Below are 23,663 nucleotides of genomic sequence, written 5' to 3'. Positions count from 1 at the left end.
GGCCGCGATGCGCGCCTGGAGCTCAGCCGCCGGGCACTGAATGGTAATTGAGGCCGTGGCTGCTGACAGGGAGTAGGCCGCAACCCGCAGGGTGGGATTTCCCCCCCCCCCAGCTCCGCAGCGCTCCCAATACAGCTCCGGAGCGCAGGTAAGGGTCTGCACACTTGTCTCTGACAATATTAGGGTTCCTGGGATGGCAAAGAGCACTTTTAATTCCGAATGCAGGAGCTCTCAGAAAATGCCTCTAGCTTACTGTTTGGCTAGGTTTATCCTTAGGTCTTTAGGAAGATTGCGGTGCTCAATATCACTTGTTCTGGGCTCAAGGGCAATAGTAAAATTGTACCATTGTACCCAGCTTTAAAATATTGTACTAGCCAAACCAAATGTGCAGCTCAGAAAGATGTGAGCACAGATCCCTGCAGGGCTATGAGACTCAGGTGAGTAATCTGTCTTCGAGCTTCTGAGAAGTGCCGTCACCGACTCCTTGGCACAGAGACCGGAAACGTGACGATCCTAGCCGGATGTGTCCTCTCCCAGCATGCTCAGTGCCCCTAGACGTCTCCCTGCTCTAGCAGGCCAACCAGGAGCACAGCCACGAATGGTTCCTGATGCAGCGTATCTGACGCTGGCTTTCTGGGTTGGGCAATGTCCGCACAACGTCTTGCGGTTGTCCTTGATTCTAGGCCATTGATGGCTAACCTTGACACTCCAGCTGTTGTTGAACTACACATCCCAGCATGCCCTGCATCAGTTTTAGCATGGCTGTTCGAAACGCGGGTTTGTGATGGATGTCACGCATTGGATGCTACTCCAAAGCCTATCCAATGACTGATTGTATGTACTCAGCGGAGGACACCAAGAAGCTCAGCTGATGTATATCTGGGCACAGTATAACCATCGATGGTTATACCATTGTATGTGTATAATGCGATCAGTAGCCATCACATCTCACAATCGGATGGTGGAAGTCCAGCAACCATTTTAGACAAGGCTTCAAAAGTCCATCCTTACTCAGAAAATGGAAATTGCTTCTCATCTGTGTGACTTCCTGCATGTGTCACAAGACCTGCTCTGTGTGTAAAACATCCTGACAACGCAGACTTATTTATGTATACTTCATAACCCCGATATATATTGGCAAACGCTGAAATAATTGCACTCCAACACCAACTTGTAAAATCTAGAAAAAATGCTTTACTTGAAGAATAAATGAAAGATAGTAAAAGATAACTTGATTACATGTATTGCAAATACAAACTTAACACACTAAAAGATATAATATTATTTGACTACGGGCCTTATTCTAGTTCACTCCTTCTGGAAAAATCCTTCTCAGATGGACAAAACCATGTGCACTGCAGGGGGGCAGATGTAACAGGTGCAGATAAAATTCGATTTGGGTGAGTTATTTTGTTTCGGTGCAGGGATACTGACTGACTGCTTTATTTCTACACTGCAATATAGATCTCACTTTGGAGAAAAAACCCACCCAAATCTAATTCTCTCTGCACATGTTACATCTGCCCCACCTGCAGTGCACATGGTTTTGTCCATTTGAGAAGTTATTTGCCTCTAAGAGTGAACTAGAATAAGGCCCTAATTCCTTAATAAAAAACCTTAACCCAATAACAGAAGACAGAATCAGCCAACACCTCAGGGATAATTACCTGCACCCCCAGCTCCAATCATGCTTCCTCAATCACTTAACCACTCCCTCTTTATGTCCAATATTTATACTTTATTCAGTTAGTTAGTTACTCCATTATTCATATGGGCTGAAATGTGATTGGACCAGTCACTATTACTTCTTTCAGACTCCCTACGCCATTTTGTAATGTTTTATGCAAGTCATAGCTGACATATTATCACTGCTTAGTGCAAAGGGTGGGCATCATACGCCGTGGCTAGTACCTTGTGCAACAAGCTAATGCCATCTGCAGCAATAGCAGCAGCAGTTAAGAAAACAGAATGTAATGAAAGCATAGAATTATAGATGCGTTGATTTTTGTTTTAACAATCCCCCACACTAAAAAACATTTAAGTGACTACCACTTGTGTGTCTTCTTTGATGTTTACCAAGATGTGATTTCTGTGTAAAACATTTCCCACACTCAGAACATGGAAATGGTTTCTCACCTGTGTGACTTCTCTCATGTCTAACGAGAACTGATTTCTTAGTAAAACATTTCCCACACTCAGAACATGGAAATGGTTTTTCACCTGTGTGAAGTCTATAATGTACAACCAGATCTGATTTTCGTTTAAAACGCAACTCGCACTCAGCACATGCAAATGGTTTCTCACTTGTGTGACTTCTCTTGTGTATATCGAGAGCTGATTTGAGGGTAAAACTCTTCCCACACTCACAACATGTAAATGGTTTCTCACTGGTGTGACTTCTCTCATGTCTAATATGAGCTGATTTGTGTCTAAAACATTTCCCACACTCAGAACATGGAAACGGTTTTTCACCTGTGTGAAGTCTATAATGTGTAACCAGATCTGATTTACGTTTAAAACGCAACTCACACTCAGCACATGCAAATGGTTTCTCACCTGTGTGACTTCTCTTGTGTATAACAAGAGCTGATTTGAGGGTAAAACATTTCCCACACTCACAACATGTAAATGGTTTCTCACCTGTGTGACTTCTCTGATGTCTAATATGAGCTGATTTGTGTCTAAAACATTTACCACACTCAGAACATGGAAACGGTTTTTCACCTGTGTGAAGTCTATAATGTATAACCAGATCTGATTTTCGTTTAAAACGCAACTCGCACTCAGCACATGCAAATGGTTTCTCACCTGTGTGACTTCTTTTGTGTATAACAAGAGCTGATTTGAGAGTAAAACTCTTCCCACACTCACAACATGTAAATGGTTTCTCACCTGTGTGACTTCTCTGATGTCTAATAAGAGCTGATTTGTGTCTAAAACATTTCTCGCATTCAGAGCACGGAAATGGTTTCTCACCCGTGTGAAGCCTTTCATGTAAATACAGATCTGATTTTTGTATGAAACTTTTCCCACACTCATAGCATGCAAATGGTTTCTCACCTGTGTGACTTCGATTATGTACAACCAGATCTGATTTACATGTATAACTTTTCTTACACTCAGAACATGGAAATGGTTTGTCCCACGCGTGACGTTTCTCATGTGTAACAAGATATGATTTCTGTGTAAAACATTTCCCACACTCAGAGCAAATAAATGGCTTCTGTCCTGCGTGACTTCTCTTATGTCTAACAGGAGCTAGTTGATGTGTAAAACATTTCCCATTCTCAGAATAGGAAATTGCTGTACCACCGCTATGATCTATACTATGTGTAGACATTTTTGAGCTACCAGGAGAACATTCCTCAAGAACAGAGGGATCGGAGGATAGATCTGCACTTTGAAGTTCTGGATGTATAGTAGGGGTAATGCAGTGTTCTGGAGAGACTTGTGCGATGTTCTTATCTTTTGATTTCAAATCTGGAGTCCAAGCGAGATGTCCCCCTGAAGTATTCCTTGTATTATCTAGTAGAAATAAAATAGTCAGCAAAGTATCCCACAGGAAAGGCATCATTTTTTTGACACCCCCCTTACTCACAAAGGTGAGTACATCATATAGAATATTGTAGGTGTTCTACCTTTCACTTTCATCAACATAATACTAGAAAGGAATTAAGGGGAGTTTTTTGACACTCTGGATTTAAGATTGCCGGGGTATCCCGATAAATGAAGATATTCCTCTCATACTCATGCTGTTTGCGGATATTGGCACTGGAAAAAACATCATTGTGTGAAGCATGCAAGCAGTGTGTCTTCTAAAGGCAATTATGGTGTTTTAGTATTTTAGTCCCCGAAGGCGCCATTCGGGCATGGCCATACAAAAATAATGTATATTGTATAAAAGATATATATATTAAAATACACAATTCAGTAGGAATCACATATAGTAATGTGTGCAGTAGTCAAGTTAACCTAAAATAAAAGATAACTTACAACAAATGCTGATGCGACCCACGTTATATCCGCCGTTGGATAATAGCCAGTCCGCAAGGACACTAAGGGGAGGCTGCTTTCGTTGTACCGGTTGCACGACGTGCCATGCTATGATCAGCGGATCAACCATTGGACATCCCCATAATGGCAATAGGATAAAAATCCAACATAGGATTGACGTGCACAAGCACTTTCGTCATCTATGTGCTGATCTGTCCATGCACATTGTACTATGTCGGCATGACAACTCGAACCTTCCGTGAGCGTATGGCGATTCACCGCTATTCTATCAGGACGGCTATTTCATCTGGTATGTCGGACAAACCAGTAGCCAAACATTATGTGGCGGCTGGACATCAGATTGCCACATTGAGATGCATGCTTGTGGATCATGTACCTAAACCCACAAGAAGAGGTGACCGACATCTTCGTCTACGCCAACTCCAGGCACGGTGGATCCACCAACTGAATACAGTCGCCCCTCGGGGACTCAATGAGCATAACCCACTCAACTGTTTTCTGTCATCTTGAACAATGGTATATTGTTGGCTGTGGGCAGTAGTAATCGATTGACGCAGAGTTACCCTAATATTTATGGTTGTCACATGATTTGTGACACTTTGACTATTGATTAATAGTATGTAAGTTAGTATGTGTCTGTTTCATGTGATGTAAATATTGTATATGTGTCTAGTTTTATGTGTATATTGATCTATTAAATCTTCCCCACTGTCACCACTCCCTCAAGATGGTTTGACGAGTCCGGTGTGGAAGAACTTGACTGGCCCACACAAGTCCCTGACCACAACCCCATCAGAACGGAGATTGTGAGCCAGGCCTTCTCGTCCAACATCAATGCCTGACATCATAAATGCTCTACAGAATGAATGGGCACCAATTCCCACAGGAACATCCCCAAAAGCCTTCTGAGAAGACTGGAAGCTGTTACGGCTGCAGAAGGGAGACCAACTCCAAGGTCATTACAGTCCCTGTTGGTGTAATGGTCAAGCGTCCGGAAACTTTCGTCCATATAGTGTATGTTGCTTTACAAAATATAGTAGGACATATGTTATGTGTTTAGTAATTAGGTATCTGGGGGGGCTACCACTTACACCAACATATAGTATAAAATACAAAGAAAAAGCCAGAATTAAGATGTTCTAGAAGCCTTCCGTACAAGGCCTCAGTTATCGCCACCACTAAGGAGCGGACAATCCTCCAGATAAAGTTTTATTAGTGAGGATGGAGAGATATATGGAAGAGACTGAAGTTTATACAGTAGGAGCAAGTTTCATCTTTGCTCCTTTGGGCGTGGCTAGTCATGGCTATTCTATTGTTCTCAGCTGCAATACAATACGTATTGCAGCTGAGAACAATAGAATAGCCATGGCCAAAGGAGCAAAGATGAAACTTGCTCCTACTGTATATAGATTTATAGTGAATTACTGGGGATCATAGAGGAGGGTGTCTCATCTATCCCTTGCTCACCCCAAATGCACGTGATGCTCACTAAGCTGATATAGATTATGGTTCACCTATGAGGAGAAACAAAATTAAACCTCCAAGTTTACTAATTCCAGCCTCCATCACATATCTAGTTATGCTCCGAGTCCAGGAAACCTGCAGATTCTGACAGACCTGATGTAAGGGGGACAGCAGGAGTATAATAGGGGCTGATGGCTCCTGATGTATGAGATACACCAGAGAGTGTGGGGAGGAGACTGGTCAGATCTCTGGGCTGGTAACACACAGTGACATGATGTGAGGGGAGAGCAGGAGTATAATAGGGACTGATGGCTCCTGATGTATGAGATACACCGGAGAGTGCGGGGAGGAGACTGGTCAGATCTCTGGGCTGGTAACACACAGTGACATGATGTAAGGGGACAGCAGGAGTATAATAGGGGCTGATGGTTTCTGATGTATGAGATACACCGGAGAGTGCAGGGAGGAGACTGGTCAGATCTCTGGGCTGGTAACACACAGTGACATGATGTGAGGGGGAGAGCAGGAGTACAATAGGGGCTGATGGCTCCTGATGTATGAGATACACCAGAGAGTGTGGGGAGGAGACTGGTCAGATCTCTGGGCTGGTTACACACAGTGACATGATGTGAGGGGAGAGCAGGAGTATAATAGGGGCTGATGGCTCCTGATGTATGAGATACACCAGAGAGTGTGGGGAGGAGACTGGTCAGATCTCTGGGCTGGTAACACACAGTGACATGATGTGACGGGGAGAGCAGGAGTATAATAGGGGCTGATGGCTCCTGATGTATGAGATACACCAGAGAGTGTGGGGAGGAGACTGGTCAGATCTCGGGGCTGGTAACACACAGTGACATGATGGGAGGGGAGAGCAGGAGTATAATAGGGGCTGATGGCTCCTGATGTAGGAGATACATCAGAGAGTGCGTGGAGGAGACTGGTCAGATCTCTGGTAACACAGTGACATGATGTGACGGGGAAAGCAGGAGTATAATAGGGGCTGATGGCTCCTGATGCATGAGATACACCAGAGAGTGCGGGGAGGAGACTGGTCAGATGTCTGGGCTGGTAACACACAGTGACATGATGTGAGGGGGAGAGCAGGAGTATAATAGGGGCTGATGGCTCCTGATGTATGAGATACACCGGAGAGTGTGGGGAGGAGACTGGTTAGATCTCTGGGCTGGTAACACACAGTGACATGATGTGACGGGGAGAGCAGGAGTATAATAGGGGCTGATGGCTCCTGATGTATGAGATACACCAGAGAGTGTGGGGAGGAGACTGGTCAGATCTCTGGGCTGGTAACACACAGTGACATGATGTGACGGGGAGAGCAGGAGTATAATAGGGGCTGATGGCTCCTGATGTATGAGATACACCAGAGAGTGTGGGGAGGAGACTGGTCAGATCTCTGGGCTGGTTACACACAGTGACATGATGTGAGGGGAGAGCAGGAGTATAATAGGGGCTGACGGCTCCTGATGTATGAGATACACCAGAGAGTGTGGGGAGGAGACTGGTCAGATCTCTGGGCTGGTAACACACAGTGACATGATGTGACGGGGAGAGCAGGAGTATAATAGGGGCTGATGGTTCCTGATGTATGAGATACATCAGAGAGTGCGGGGAGGAGACTGGTCAGATCTCTGGGCTGGTAACACACAGTGACATGATGTGAGGGGGAGAGCAGGAGTATAATAGAGGCTGATGGCTCCTGATGTATGAGATACACCAGAGAGTGTGGGGAGGAGACTGGTCAGATATCTGGGCTGGTAACACACAGTGACATGATGTGAGGGGAGAGCAGGAGTACAATAGGGGTTGATGGCTCCTGATGCATGAGATACACCAGAGAGTGTGGGGAGGAGACTGGTCAGATCTCTGGGATGGTAACACACAGTGACATGATGTGAGGGGAGAGCAGGAGTATAATAGGGGCTGATGGCTCCTGATGTATGAGATACACCAGAGATTGTGGGGAGGATACTGGTCAGATCTCTGGGCTGGTAACAGACAGTGACATGATGCGAGGGGGAGAGCAGGAGTATAATAGGGGCTGATGGCTCCTGATGTATGAGATACACCAGAGAGTGTGGGGAGGAGACTGGTCAGATCTCTGGGCTGGTAACACACAGTGACATGATGTGAGGGGAGAGCAGGAGTATAATAGGGGCTGATGGATCCTGATGTATGAGGTACACCAGAGAGTGTGGGGAGGAGACTAGTCAGATCTCTAGGCTGGTAACACACAGTGACATGATGTGAGGGGGGGGGGGGAGAGCAGGAGTATAATAGGGGCTGATGGCTCCTGATGTATGAGATACACCGGAGAGTGTGGGGAGGAGACTGGTCAGATCTCTGGGCTGGTAACACACAGTGACATGATGTGACGGGGAGAGCAGGAGTATAATAGGGGCTGATGGCTCCTGATGTATGAGATAAACAAGAGAGTGTGGGGAGGAGACTGGTCAGATCTCTGGGCTGGTAACACACAGTGACATGATGTGAAGGGGAGAGCAGGAGTATAATAGGGGCTGATGGCTCCTGATGTATGAGATACACCAGAGAGTGTGGGGAGGAGACTGGTCAGAACTCTGGGCTGGTAACACACAGTGACATGATGTGACGGGGAGAGCAGGAGTATAATAGGGGCTGATGGTTCCTGATGTATGAGATACATCAGAGAGTGCGGGGAGGAGACTGGTCAGATCTCTGGGCTGGTAACACACAGTGACATGATGTGAGGGGGAGAGCAGGAGTATAATAGAGGCTGATGGCTCCTGATGTATGAGATACACCAGAGAGTGCGGGGAGGACACTGGTCAGATATCTGGGCTGGTAACACACAGTGACATGATGTGAGGGGAGAGCAGGAGTACAATAGGGGCTGATGGCTCCTGATGTATGAGATACACCAGAGAGTGTGGGGAGGAGACTGGTCAGATCTCTGGGCTGGTAACACACAGTGACATGATGTGAGGGGAGAGCAGGAGTATAATAGGGGCTGATGGCTCCTGATGTATGAGATACACCGGAGATTGTGGGGAGGATACTGGTCAGATCTCTGGGCTGGTAACACACAGTGACATGATGCGAGGGGGAGAGCAGGAGTATAATAGGGGCTGATGGCTCCTGATGTATGAGATACACCGGAGAGTGTGGGGAGGAGACTGGTCAGATCTCTGGGCTGGTAACACACAGTGACATGATGTGAGGGGAGAGCAGGAGTATAATAGGGGCTGATGGCTCCTGATGTATGAGATACACCGGAGAGTGTGGGGAGGAGACTGGTCAGATCTCTGGGCTGGTAACACACAGTGACATGATGTGAGGGGAGAGCAGGAGTATAATAGGGGCTGATGGCTCCTGATGTATGAGATACACCGGAGAGTGTGGGGAGGAGATTGGTCAGATCTCTGGGCTGGTAACACACAGTGACATGATGTGACGGGGAGAGCAGGAGTATAATAGGGGCTGATGGCTCCTGATGTATGAGATACACCAGAGAGTGTGGGGAGGAGACTGGTCAGATATCTGGTAACACACAGTGACATGATGTGAGGGGAGAGCAGGAGTATAATAGGGGCTGATGGCTCCTGATGTATGAGATACACCAGAGAGTGTGGGGAGGAGACTGGTCAGATCTCTGGGCTGGTAACACACAGTGACATGATGTGACGGGGAGAGCAGGAGTATAATAGGGGCTGATGGTTCCTGATGTATTAGATACATCAGAGAGTGCGGGGAGGAGACTGGTCAGATCTCTGGGCTGGTAACACACAGTGACATGATGTGAGGGGGAGAGCAGGAGTATAATAGAGGCTGATGGCTCCTGATGTATGAGATACACCAGAGAGTGTGGGGAGGAGACTGGTCAGATATCTGGGCTGGTAACACACAGTGACATGATGTGAGGGGAGAGCAGGAGTACAATAGGGGTTGATGGCTCCTGATGTATGAGATACACCAGAGAGTGTGGGGAGGAGACTGGTCAGATCTCTGGGCTGGTAACACACAGTGACATGATGTGAGGGGAGAGCAGGAGTATAATAGGGGCTGATGGCTCCTGATGTATGAGATACACCAGAGATTGTGGGGAGGATACTGGTCAGATCTCTGGGCTGGTAACAGACAGTGACATGATGCGAGGGGGAGAGCAGGAGTATAATAGGGGCTGATGGCTCCTGATGTATGAGATACACCAGAGAGTGTGGGGAGGAGACTGGTCAGATCTCTGGGCTGGTAACACACAGTGACATGATGTGAGGGGAGAGCAGGAGTATAATAGGGGCTGATGGATCCTGATGTATGAGGTACACCAGAGAGTGTGGGGAGGAGACTAGTCAGATCTCTAGGCTGGTAACACACAGTGACATGATGTGAGGGGGGGGGGGGAGAGAGCAGGAGTATAATAGGGGCTGATGGCTCCTGATGTATGAGATACACCGGAGAGTGTGGGGAGGAGACTGGTCAGATCTCTGGGCTGGTAACACACAGTGACATGATGTGACGGGGAGAGCAGGAGTATAATAGGGGCTGATGGCTCCTGATGTATGAGATAAACAAGAGAGTGTGGGGAGGAGACTGGTCAGATCTCTGGGCTGGTAACACACAGTGACATGATGTGAAGGGGAGAGCAGGAGTATAATAGGGGCTGATGGCTCCTGATGTATGAGATACACCAGAGAGTGTGGGGAGGAGACTGGTCAGATCTCTGGGCTGGTAACACACAGTGACATGATGTGACGGGGAGAGCAGGAGTATAATAGGGGCTGATGGTTCCTGATGTATGAGATACATCAGAGAGTGCGGGGAGGAGACTGGTCAGATCTCTGGGCTGGTAACACACAGTGACATGATGTGAGGGGGAGAGCAGGAGTATAATAGAGGCTGATGGCTCCTGATGTATGAGATACACCAGAGAGTGCGGGGAGGAGACTGGTCAGATCTCTGGGCTGGTAACACACAGTGACATGATGTGAGGGGAGAGCAGGAGTATAATAGGGGCTGATGGATCCTGATGTATGAGGTACACCAGAGAGTGTGGGGAGGAGACTAGTCAGATCTCTAGGCTGGTAACACACAGTGACATGATGTGAGGGGGGGGGGGGGGAGCAGGAGTATAATAGGGGCTGATGGCTCCTGATGTATGAGATACACCGGAGAGTGTGGGGAGGAGACTGGTCAGATCTCTGGGCTGGTAACACACAGTGACATGATGTGACGGGGAGAGCAGGAGTATAATAGGGGCTGATGGCTCCTGATGTATGAGATAAACAAGAGAGTGTGGGGAGGAGACTGGTCAGATCTCTGGGCTGGTAACACACAGTGACATGATGTGAAGGGGAGAGCAGGAGTATAATAGGGGCTGATGGCTCCTGATGTATGAGATACACCAGAGAGTGTGGGGAGGAGACTGGTCAGATCTCTGGGCTGGTAACACACAGTGACATGATGTGACGGGGAGAGCAGGAGTATAATGGGGCTGATGGTTCCTGATGTATGAGATACATCAGAGAGTGCGGGGAGGAGACTGGTCAGATCTCTGGGCTGGTAACACACAGTGACATGATGTGAGGGGGAGAGCAGGAGTATAATAGAGGCTGATGGCTCCTGATGTATGAGATACACCAGAGAGTGCGGGGAGGAGACTGGTCAGATATCTGGGCTGGTAACACACAGTGACATGATGTGAGGGGAGAGCAGGAGTACAATAGGGGCTGATGGCTCCTGATGTATGAGATACACCAGAGAGTGTGGGGAGGAGACTGGTCAGATCTCTGGGCTGGTAACACACAGTGACATGATGTGAGGGGAGAGCAGGAGTATAATAGGGGCTGATGGCTCCTGATGTATGAGATACACCGGAGATTGTGGGGAGGATACTGGTCAGATCTCTGGGCTGGTAACACACAGTGACATGATGCGAGGGGGAGAGCAGGAGTATAATAGGGGCTGATGGCTCCTGATGTATGAGATACACCGGAGAGTGTGGGGAGGAGACTGGTCAGATCTCTGGGCTGGTAACACACAGTGACATGATGTGAGGGGAGAGCAGGAGTATAATAGGGGCTGATGGCTCCTGATGTATGAGATACACCGGAGAGTGTGGGGAGGAGACTGGTCAGATCTCTGGGCTGGTAACACACAGTGACATGATGTGAGGGGAGAGCAGGAGTATAATAGGGGCTGATGGCTCCTGATGTATGAGATACACCGGAGAGTGTGGGGAGGAGATTGGTCAGATCTCTGGGCTGGTAACACACAGTGACATGATGTGACGGGGAGAGCAGGAGTATAATAGGGGCTGATGGCTCCTGATGTATGAGATACACCAGAGAGTGTGGGGAGGAGACTGGTCAGATATCTGGTAACACACAGTGACATGATGTGAGGGGAGAGCAGGAGTATAATAGGGGCTGATGGTTCCTGATGTATGAGATACATCAGAGAGTGCGGGGAGGAGACTGGTCAGATCTCTGGGCTGGTAACACACAGTGACATGATGTGAGGGGGAGAGCAGGAGTATAATAGAGGCTGATGGCTCCTGATGTATGAGATACACCAGAGAGTGTGGGGAGGAGACTGGTCAGATCTCTGGGCTGGTAACACACAGTGACATGATGTGAGGGGAGAGCAGGAGTACAATAGGGGCTGATGGCTCCTGATGTATGAGATACACCAGAGAGTGTGAAGAGGAGACTGGTCAGATCTCTGGGCTGGTAACACACAGTGACATGATGTGAGGGGAGAGCAGGAGTATAATAGGGGCTGATGGCTCCTGATGTAGGAGATACATCAGAGAGTGCGGGGAGGAGACTGGTCAGATCTCTGGTAACACAGTGACATGATGTGAGGGGAGAGCAGGAGTATAATAGGGGCTGATGGCTCCTGATGTATGAGATACACCAGAGAGTGTGGGGAGGAGACTGGTCAGATCTCTGGGCTGGTAACACACAGTGGCATGATGTGAGGGGGAGAGCAGGAGTATAATAGGGGCTGATGGCTCCTGATGTATGAGATACACCGGAGAGTGTGGGGAGGAGACTGGTCAGATCTCTGGGCTGGTAACACACAGTGACATGATGTGACGGGGAGAGCAGTAGTATAATAGGGGCTGATGGCTCCTGATGTATGAGATACACCAGAGAGTGTGGGGAGGAGACTGGTCAGATATCTGGGCTGGTAACACACAGTGACATGATGTGAGGGGAGAGCAGGAGTACAATTGGGGTTGATGGCTCCTGATGTATGAGATACACCAGAGAGTGTGGGGAGGAGACTGGTCAGATCTCTGGGCTGGTAACACACAGTGACATGATGTGAGGGGAGAGCAGGAGTATAATAGGGGCTGATGGCTCCTGATGTATGAGATACACCAGAGATTGTGGGGAGGATACTGGTCAGATCTCTGGGCTGGTAACAGACAGTGACATGATGCGAGGGGGAGAGCAGGAGTATAATAGGGGCTGATGGCTCCTGATGTATGAGATACACCAGAGAGTGTGGGGGGGAGACTGGTCAGATCTCTGGGCTGGTAACACACAGTGACATGATGTGAGGGGAGAGCAGGAGTATAATAGGGGCTGATGGATCCTGATGTATGAGGTACACCAGAGAGTGTGGGGAGGAGACTAGTCAGATCTCTAGGCTGGTAACACACAGTGACATGATGTGAGGGGGGGGGGAGAGCAGGAGTATAATAGGGGCTGATGGCTCCTGATGTATGAGATACACCGGAGAGTGTGGGGAGGAGACTGGTCAGATCTCTGGGCTGGTAACACACAGTGACATGATGTGACGGGGAGAGCAGGAGTATAATAGGGGCTGATGGCTCCTGATGTATGAGATAAACAAGAGAGTGTGGGGAGGAGACTGGTCAGATCTCTGGGCTGGTAACACACAGTGACATGATGTGAAGGGGAGAGCAGGAGTATAATAGGGGCTGATGGCTCCTGATGTATGAGATACACCAGAGAGTGTGGGGAGGAGACTGGTCAGATCTCTGGGCTGGTAACACACAGTGACATGATGTGACGGGGAGAGCAGGAGTATAATAGGGGCTGATGGTTCCTGATGTATGAGATACATCAGAGAGTGCGGGGAGGAGACTGGTCAGATCTCTGGGCTGGTAACACACAGTGACATGATGTGAGGGGGAGAGCAGGAGTATAATAGAGGGTGATGGCTCCTGATGTATGAGATACACCAGAGAGTGTGGGGAGGAGACTGGTCAGATATCTGGGCTGGTAACACACAGTGACATGATGTGAGGGGAGAGCAGGAGTACAATAGGGGCTGATGGCTCCTGATGTATGAGATACACCAGAGAGTGTGGGGAGGAGACTGGTCAGATCTCTGGGCTGGTAACACACAGTGACATGATGTGAGGGGAGAGCAGGAGTATAATAGGGGCTGATGGCTCCTGATGTATGAGATACACCGGAGATTGTGGGGAGGATACTGGTCAGATCTCTGGGCTGGTAACACACAGTGACATGATGCGAGGGAGAGAGCAGGAGTATAATAGGGGCTGATGGCTCCTGATGTATGAGATACACCGGAGAGTGTGGGGAGGAGACTGGTCAGATCTCTGGGCTGGTAACACACAGTGACATGATGTGAAGGGAGAGCAGGAGTATAATAGGGGCTGATGGCTCCTGATGTATGAGATACACCGGAGAGTGTGGGGAGGAGACTGGTCAGATCTCTGGGCTGGTAACACACAGTGACATGATGTGAGGGGAGAGCAGGAGTATAATAGGGGCTGATGGCTCCTGATGTATGAGATACACCGGAGAGTGTGGGGAGGAGATTGGTCAGATCTCTGGGCTGGTAACACACAGTGACATGATGTGACGGGGAGAGCAGGAGTATAATAGGGGCTGATGGCTCCTGATGTATGAGATACACCAGAGAGTGTGGGGAGGAGACTGGTCAGATATCTGGTAACACACAGTGACATGATGTGAGGGGAGAGCAGGAGTATAATAGGGGCTGATGGTTCCTGATGTATGAGATACATCAGAGAGTGCGGGGAGGAGACTGGTCAGATCTCTGGGCTGGTAACACACAGTGACATGATGTGAGGGGGAGAGCAGGAGTATAATAGAGGCTGATGGCTCCTGATGTATGAGATACACCAGAGAGTGTGGGGAGGAGACTGGTCAGATCTCTGGGCTGGTAACACACAGTGACATGATGTGAGGGGAGAGCAGGAGTACAATAGGGGCTGATGGCTCCTGATGTATGAGATACACCAGAGAGTGTGGAGAGGAGACTGGTCAGATCTCTGGGCTGGTAACACACAGTGACATGATGTGAGGGGAGAGCAGGAGTATAATAGGGGCTGATGGCTCCTGATGTAGGAGATACATCAGAGAGTGCGGGGAGGAGACTGGTCAGATCTCTGGTAACACAGTGACATGATGTGAGGGGGAGAGCAGGAGTATAATAGGGGCTGATGGCTCCTGATGTATGAGATACACCAGAGAGTGTGGGGAGGAGACTGGTCAGATCTCTGGGCTGGTAACACACAGTGACATGATGTGACGGGGAGAGCAGGAGTATAATAGGGGCTGATGGCTCCTGATGTATGAGATACACCAGAGAGTGTGGGGAGGAGACTGGTCAGATCTCTGGGCTGGTAACACACAGTGACATGATGTGACGGGGAGAGCAGGAGTATAATAGGGGCTGATGGCTCCTGATGTATGAGATACACCAGAGAGTGTGGGGAGGAGACTGGTCAGATCTCTGGGCTGGTAACACACAGTGACATGATGTGACGGGGAAGAGCAGGAGTATAATAGGGGCTGATGGTTCCTGATGTATGAGATACATCAGAGAGTGCGGGGAGGAGACTGGTCAGATCTCTGGGCTGGTAACACACAGTGACATGATGTGAGGGGGAGAGCAGGAGTATAATAGAGGCTGATGGCTCCTGATGTATGAGATACACCAGAGAGTGTGGGGAGGAGACTGGTCAGATATCTGGGCTGGTAACACACAGTGACATGATGTGAGGGGAGAGCAGGAGTACAATAGGGGCTGATGGCTCCTGATGTATGAGATACACCAGAGAGTGTGGGGAGGAGACTGGTCAGATCTCTGGGCTGGTAACACACAGTGACATGATGTGAGGGGAGAGCAGGAGTATAATAGGGGCTGATGGGTCCTGATGTATGAGATACACCAGAGATTGTGGGGAGGATACTGGTCAGATCTCTGGGCTGGTAACACACAGTGACATGATGCGAGGGGGAGAGCAGGAGTATAATAGAGACTGATGGCTCCTGATGTATGAGATACACCAGAGAGTGTGGGGAGGAGACAGGTCAGATCTCTGGGCTGGTAACACACAGTGACATGATGTGAGGGGAGAGCAGGAATATAATATGGGCCGATGGCTCCCGACTCCCTCACTGGGCAGACACACTACCCTCATTATTCTGTACTGACAGAGGAGGGTGTAGGATAAAAGGCTGATGTAGTGACAGAGGAGGGTGCGGGATAAGAGGCGGCTGTAGTGACAGAGGAGGGTGCAGGATAAGAGGCTGCTGTACTGACAGAGGAGGGTGCAGGATAAGAGGCTGCTGTAGTGACAGAGGAGGGTGTGGGATAAGAGGCTGCTGTAGTGACAGAGGAGGGTGCGGGATAAGAGGCTGCTGCAGTGACAGAGGAGGGTGCGGGATAAGGGGATGCGGTCATTTGGTCTACTGCATTATGGTCGACATGATTCTAGTTCGAAAGGTCATTAGTTCGACAGGTCATTAGTTCGACAAGGTCATTAGTTCGACATTGTCTATGTCGACATTCACAAGGTCGACATGGAGTTTTTCACTGTTTTTTGAGCCAACATGTGCCGACAGGCGGTATTTCATGCCCTACCATCCACTAGGGCGTGGTGGGAGAATAAAATAGTGTGCCGAGCGTAGCGAGCGCAGCGAGCGATGCGAGGGGATGCAGTGCACTTTAAACTGTGTCCATGTCGACTGTGTTGACATTCAGGTAAAAAAACAGTGAAAACCCCCATGTCGACCTTGTGAATGTCGACATAGACAATGTCGAACTAATGACCTTGTCGAACTAATGACCTGTCGAACTAATGACCTTTCGACCTAGAATCATGTCGACCTTTTCCCATGTCGACCTAGAATCATGTCGACCTTTTAGCATGTCGACCTAATGGATTCGACCTAATGACTTTCGACCATAATGCAATAGACCAAATGATCCCAACCCGGGATAAGAGGCTGCTGCAGTGACAGAGGAGGGTGCAGGATAAGAGGCCGCTGTAGTGACAGAGGAGGGTGCGGGATAAGAGGCCGCTGTAGTGACAGAGGAGGGTGCGGGATAAGAGGCTGCTGTAGTGACAGAGGAGGGTGCAGGATAAGAGGCCGCTGTAGTGACAGAGGAGGGTGCGGGATAAGAGGCTGCTGTAGTGACAGAGGAGGGTGCGGGATAAGAGGCTGCTGTAGTGACAGAGGAGGGTGCGGGATAAGAGGCCGCTGTAGTGACAGAGGAGGGTGCAGGATAAGAGGCGGCTGTAGTGACAGAGGAGGGTGCCGGATAAGAGGCTGCTGTAGTGACAGAGGAGGGTGCAGGATAAGAGGCCGCTGTAGTGACAGAGGAGGGTGCAGGATAAGAAGCTGCTGTAGTGACAGAGGAGGGTGCGGGATAAGAGGCTGCTGTAGTGACAGAACAAGGAGAATATGTGACTCTATAATAAGTGATTATTACTCACCTGTGCTGCTATCTGTAGGAATTTCCTCCTCCTTACAGTGCTGATATCCAGTCACATCCGTATCTTTTTCTCCTTCTGTATCTTCTACCTTAATATGAATCACATCCGTCTCTTCTTCTCCTTCTGTATCTTCTGCCTTAATATCAGTCACATCTGTCTCTTCTTCTCCCTCTGTATCTTCTACCTTAATATCAGTCACATCCGTCTCTTCTTCTACTTCTGTATCTTCTACCTTAATATCAGTCAGATCTGTCTCTTCTTCTCCTTCTGTATCTTCTACCTTAATTTGAATCACATCCGTCTCTTCTTCTCCTTCTGTATCTTCTGCCTTAATATCAGTCACATCCATCTCTTCTTCTCCCTCTGTATCTTCTACCTTAATATCAGTCACATCCGTGTCTTCTTCTCCTTCTGTATCTTCTGCCTTAATATCAGTCACATCCGTCTCCTCTTCTCCCTCTGTATCTTCTACCTTAATATCAGTCACATCCGTCTCTTCTTCTCCCTCTGTATCTTCTACCTTAATATCAGTCACATCAGTGTCTTCTTCTCCCTCTGTATCTTCTGCCTTAATATCAGTCACATCAGTGTCTTCTTCTCCCTCTGTATCTTCTGCCTTAATATCAGTCACATCAGTGTCTTCTTCTCCCTCTGTATCTTCCCACATAATATCAGACAGACCTTTTCCCTGATTAAGAAAATAAAACCACACATATCTTTTTTATTAAATGTAATCTCTCTCACCTTCGGCTTTTATTAGTTGGCAAACAAGCATTAGGTTGACATTGGAAAGGTCGACATTTGTTTTCACTTTTTTTTATAGATGACATGTGCCGACATACGGTATGTCATTCTAATACCATCCACTAGGGTGTGGAGGGAGAATATGATAATGTGCAGAGTGCATTGAGCCGTGCGAGGCGACGCGGTGCACCGATATGGTGTCCATGGCAACTATGTCAACATTTGGGACATGCAGACCCTGCTTCAGCAGAAGCTGTGCAGTAGCCTCCCAGTGCCTTGCCGGGAGAAGGTGCCAGCAGCGGGGTGCAGTAACCTCCATGGAGTCCATATATGAAGGGGTATAACACAGCTGATATGTGATATTGTTATTATTAGATAGAGGAGAGTAGAATTGCCTATAAGACTTTCTTTTTCTTGCGGCCCGCACAAGACTTGATTATTCGGCCCAGTAGGGATTTTGAGTTTGACATGCCTTATGTACACAAGAAAAATAATAATAATAATAATAATGGTAATAATATTAATCACAACACTGATAATCACAATGTTATAAATATTAATCAAAATAACCCTTGGCAAATGTCGTGCATTATATATAGATTCTAATAATTGGGGTTAGAATAAACAAAGAATTGTCCAATCCTATATTATGCGGATATTGGGTAGAAAGGGGGAGCCTCTTTATGGGGGTATTTGAAATAGTTACAGATGACCGCTCAGTATTGAGGTGGTGGGTGCACCCACGTAAGGCAATTGTAGGTGATGAACAGGAGCACGGTGTACGGGTGCCGCCACCAGCCGGGACCGGCTGTCACAATGGCGATTGACAAAGGGATGTCTGTATGCAGAAGGACCTCAGACTCCAGTGATCGGTTACACAAGGTGCGGCCGCAGCCGCCAGCCGATGTCAGCTGTCGCACAGGCAATATTGGGTGGAACGTCTCATGTAACCGTGGACCCCCCACTCACCAGCAAGTGTAAGTCTGCACAGTTCCTTGCGGTGTGCGGTATCCACACTGTGACCGCGTCTGTTTGGGGGACAATGGAAAGTCCGTGTATAATTACTGGTCAGTCCGGATACAGAGAGGGAGACCACTGAAGGGACAAGAAATGCTGCCTAATGGCGCTCCGGGCTCTTGGTGCGTTTCTCCGTCCTAAGGGCTGGCAGTTTTCTCAGAAGAGGAGCACAGGGGTAGATTTATTCTCTGGCGGTCAGGGGAATATGCGCTATCCCCGTGCCTTAAGGCAGGGGATAGCGCTTCCCCTGATCTATCACACCTCCTGGCCGGGTACTTTATCGGCGGCGCTGTGGGCCAGTAGGCATAGCGCAGCTACGATATTTGCCTGATTTATGAACGGTCAGCATCGCCGACCGTTCCGCCGCCTGCAGCTATCGACTTCGACAGCTGCAGGCGGCGATGCCCTACGCCCACAGCAGGGACAGCGCTGTCCCTGCTGTGGGCGTAGGGCATCGCCGCCTGCAGCTGTTGGCGCTGAGATCTCGCGTGAGTAGCGAGATCCCGCGCATGCGCAGTCCAGCCGGCCGGGGAGGAGCAGACAGCACTGACGCGCTGTCAGCTGGAGGGGACATCGCTGGAGGGGGGAGTTAGCGCTCCCCCGCTTCGGCGGCAAGATCTTAGTAGATCTTGTCGGTGTCCCCTTCTGCTCCGCCTCACTAATGAGGCGAAGCGGGGAGTATTATAGTGGCGCTCTTAGCGCCGCTATAATAAATCTGCCCCAAAGGTACTTAGAGATAGCACCGATGGCAATCCTTACTTCAATTTCCTATCAGCATGTCCCGACTTCTCTCTCATCCCTCGCTCGCATTTTGGGTGTCTATATTGACATAGGTGGACATGAAAACAGTATAAGTGCACTGTGTCTCCTCACTTGGCTCGCCACACTATGATATTCTCCCTCTATGTCCACTGAATGGTAAAGCATGAACAAGTTGGTTCTAACAAAAAAATCATGAAAAACTAGTGTCGATCTTGTCGCTGTCTACCACGTTCCCATCGAGCTTTTACTTGCGTCGATCTTCTGTTACTGACGATCTAGCCTATGTTCAGGCATCTAACACCACACGTCCCACCATTAGTGGCCGAAGACGTGATTTCCATCTAGACCTCATCGATCAGATATGGTCAGGACACGTTCACCCTATGCTAGAGAGCCCTTCTCACTGCTATATTATGCTTTCATTATGATCATCGTATGGAAAGCATTCACGTTTTCATCTTTTAATGATGTGGGTCTGGTATCACTGTCACAGGGCACAAGACTCTGATCTACATATATTATATAACACTCTCAGGACACCAGAGGCTGCTCCACCTGCATTATAACCACAGAGCACAACAGTCTGCGCCACCTATACAACACAGTAATATTAGATGTGATTACCTGAGGCTGCCGGACACAACACTGGATCCCCACGCTGCCTCCTCCACAGCCCGCAACTTGTTATCAGTGCTGGTAACTCTGAAATGAGAAACCGTTAAGTGAAAAAACTGTTGGCAGAGTATATAGCGGTGCTTGTGGCGTCGGCAGAGTATATAGCGGTGCTTGTGGCGTTGGCAGAGTATATAGCGGTGCTTGTGGCATTGGCAGATTATATAGCGGTGCTTGTGGTGTTGGCAGAGTATATAGCGGTGCTTGTGGCGTTGGCAGAGTATATAGCGGTGCTTGTGGCGTCGGCAGAGTATATAGCGGTGCTTGTGGCGTCGGCAGAGGATATAGCGGTGCTTGTGGCGTCGGCAGAGGATATAGCGGTGCTTGTGGTGTTGGCAGAGTATATAGCGGTGCTTGTGGCGTTGGCAGAGTATATAGCGGTGCTTGTGGCGTTGGCAGAGGATATAGCGGTGCTTGTGGCGTTGGCAGAGGATATAGCGGTGCTTGTGGCGTTGGCAGAGTATATAGCGATGCTTGTGGCGTTGGCAGAGGATATAGCGGTGCTTGTGGCGTTGGCAGAGGATATAGCGGTGCTTGTGGCGTTGGCAGAGTATATAGCGGTGCTTGTGGCGTTGGCAGAGTATATAGCGGTGCTTGTGGCGTTGGCAGAGTATATAGCGGTGCTTGTGGTGTTGGCAAAGTATATAGCGGTGCTTGTGGCGTTGGCAGAGTATATAGCGGTGCTTGTGGCGTTGGCAGAGTATATAGCGATGCTTGTGGCGTTGGCAGAGTATATAGCGGTGCTTGTGGCGTTGGCAGAGGATATAGCGGTGCTTGTGGCGTTGGCAGAGGATATAGCGGTGCTTGTGGCGTTGGCAGAGTATATAGCGGTGCTTGTGGCGTTGGCAGAGTATATAGCGGTGCTTGTGGCGTTGGCAGAGTATATAGCGGTGCTTGTGGCGTTGGCAGAGTATATAGCGGTGCTTGTGGCGTTGGCAGAGTATATAGCGATGCTTGTGGCGTTGGCAGAGGATATAGCGGTGCTTGTGGTGTTGGCAGAGGATATAGCAGTGCTTGTGGCGTTGGCAGAGTATATAGCGGTGCTTGTGGTGTTGGCAGAGTATATAGCGGTGCTTGTGGCGTTGGCAGAGGATATAGCGGTGCTTGTGGTGTTGGCAGAGGATATAGCGATGCTTGTGGTGTTGGCAGAGGATATAGCGATGCTTGTGGTGTTGGCAGACGACACACTTTTGGAGGCTTAGCGAGAATGTAGGTTTATTTGTAGTGAACGCAGAGCGAACAGGATAAAGGGTTACCTTGCATGTACAGAATATAGCAGTGTATATCACAGGCAGGTGTACACGGGTGTATCGGTGCAGGCACTTATCGTTATCCTGTAGCTGCAGTAGATAGATGGATTTCTGGCCGATGTCAAATACGTTTGCCATTGATGGAGGAGAACCAAATGGTTTCCCTCAATCAAAAAAACCTGTGTAAAAAACTGGCGGCCCTGCAGTGCTGTAGCGGGGAACCTGCGGCGCTGTCATTGTGTATAAAGCTGGCTGCGGCCGGTGGGGTTCCTGCAGTGAATAGAAAATAACTAGCGCTTCCCGCGCCGCTGTGCGCATAGCGCTAGTTATTTTCTATTCACTGCAGGGACCCCGCAGGCCGCAGCCAGCTTTATACACAATGACAGCGCCGCAGGTTCCCCAGCGGCACGGACACCCCTGCCCGCTACAGCACTGCAGGGACGCAAGTTTTTTACACAGTTCGCTGGGGGTGAGGGGCGAACTGCCGCCCTCCAGGTGCCGGCCCTGTAGCCACTACATGGGTGGATTAGTAAATGGTTGGGGGAGATGTAAGCGTCATTAATCTGTCCCCCAGACAGATAGAGAGAGAGTGAGAGTGTGTGTGTGTGTGTGTGTACACACATATACACAAACACATATAAAAGTACACACAGATAGAGTGAGAGAGAGTGAGAGTGTGTGTGTGTACACACACATATACACAAACACATATATATATATAGCTGATAACTGCACCCTAGCCACATCACATAAGAGGAATGCAGTGGTCTATGAGCTCTGACCATTGCACCATATGAGAAGTGTTACTGCGCAGCAATAGACAGTGCGATAGGGGAATACATGGCATGCTGCACTGTGGTCATGGGCACCGGGAATTACACCCACTCACCGGGTAGATTACTGCCGATCCACCTTCACCGAGTCACCCTGCTGCGGCTGCCTGACGCCCCCGGAAGCGAGGAGGGGGAGGGGCTGTTCGTTGACGGGAAACATCCCTGGGCCCAGAGCGAGTGCGCAGAACGGTGGAACGCACAATCCGGAAGACGGTTGGAACGCATAACCAGGAAGTACTGACTACTGTGTGTGATAGCGGGCGACGGCGGCGGATGAGTGTCTCCATAGACAGGGGGGGAAGATGGCAAAGAGCCGGTGATGTTAATATACAGTGAGTCTCTGTGCAACGCCCGGGAGCTGCTGCTGCTGTTGTGCTCCCGGCCTTACACGTGTGCTGTGGGGCTGTGGCTGAGGGGGGACATCATAGCTGTATATCCCAATACAGTGACTGGGGCCCTGTCCCACCCTCTGCCATAGGCTTGTTACCAGCAGTGTGTGTCCTGCCTTATCCTGCAGCCCTTCCCTATGGTATTAGGGCAATTCCTCATAGCGGGGCCAGACTAGAAGTAAGGGTCTTCTTCATATCCAGACTCCCTGTATATCACAGTGCCCTCACTTATTAGGGGAGAGTGATTTAAAGATTGGAGACATCAGAAATAATACCCCATTCACAGTGTCCGGCCTGTGTCTTATGAGCCTAGCGCCGCCCTGCTGGCAGCATTTTGTTTATGAACAACTCTCTTCCCATTGTAATCAACAGGTTGGCAGGAGAGCAGAGACTGTGGAACACATCACCATGGTAACAAGTGGCAAAGCTATGGGAGATTGTAAAGGCTACTAGGTGCCATCCCTGAAAGGGGCACTCTAGCCTAATGTGCTAACAGGGGCAGAGCTGATATAATACAGAGGCGATATATTTGTCACAGTGACGTCACATGTAATGCTATTACTAACACAGGGGCGTGACTGGGGAGGTGAGGGGGTCTGGGAGCGTCACAGTGGCATCACCCTTATATGTATTATTAACCAGTGATCTGACTGCAGATGTGACTGGAGTGGTGACTGCTGGGAATGGGACGTTATACAGTAACACTGGGGGACATAACAGGAGAGGTGACTGCTTGGAATGGGACATTATACAGTAACACCGGGGG

The 23,663-nt window shown here is 49.1% G+C and overlaps 2 protein-coding genes across 4 annotated transcripts in view; one reads left to right on the top strand and one right to left on the bottom strand.

Annotated features, from left to right (window-relative positions):
* Positions 1–23,663, top strand: part of LOC146010058 (uncharacterized) — a 341,065-nt gene that overhangs the window by 188,731 nt on the left and 128,671 nt on the right. The gene's annotated exons all lie outside the window — the stretch shown is intronic.
* Positions 1,181–22,907, bottom strand: LOC146010046 (uncharacterized). Of its 2 annotated transcripts, XM_083150885.1 has the most exons (4): positions 22,565–22,906; positions 20,378–20,455; positions 17,231–17,918; positions 1,181–3,525 (listed from the first exon to the last, which is right to left on the bottom strand). In XM_083150885.1, the coding sequence occupies exons 3-4, from the start codon at positions 17,895–17,897 to the stop codon at positions 2,027–2,029; spliced, it is 2,166 nt and encodes a 721-aa protein (XP_083007011.1). In that variant the 5' UTR covers positions 17,898–17,918; positions 20,378–20,455; positions 22,565–22,906; the 3' UTR covers positions 1,181–2,026. The 2 variants fall into 2 exon arrangements, with proteins under 2 accessions (XP_083007011.1, XP_083007012.1); XM_083150886.1 differs by lacking the exon at positions 20,378–20,455 and having other exon boundaries at positions 22,565–22,907.

This window comes from Crinia signifera, chromosome 6, assembly GCF_055691185.1.
Source record: "Crinia signifera chromosome 6, ASM5569118v1, whole genome shotgun sequence".
Lineage (NCBI taxonomy): Eukaryota > Metazoa > Chordata > Amphibia > Anura > Myobatrachidae > Crinia > Crinia signifera.
This window is presented reverse-complemented; position numbering and strand designations above follow the sequence as displayed.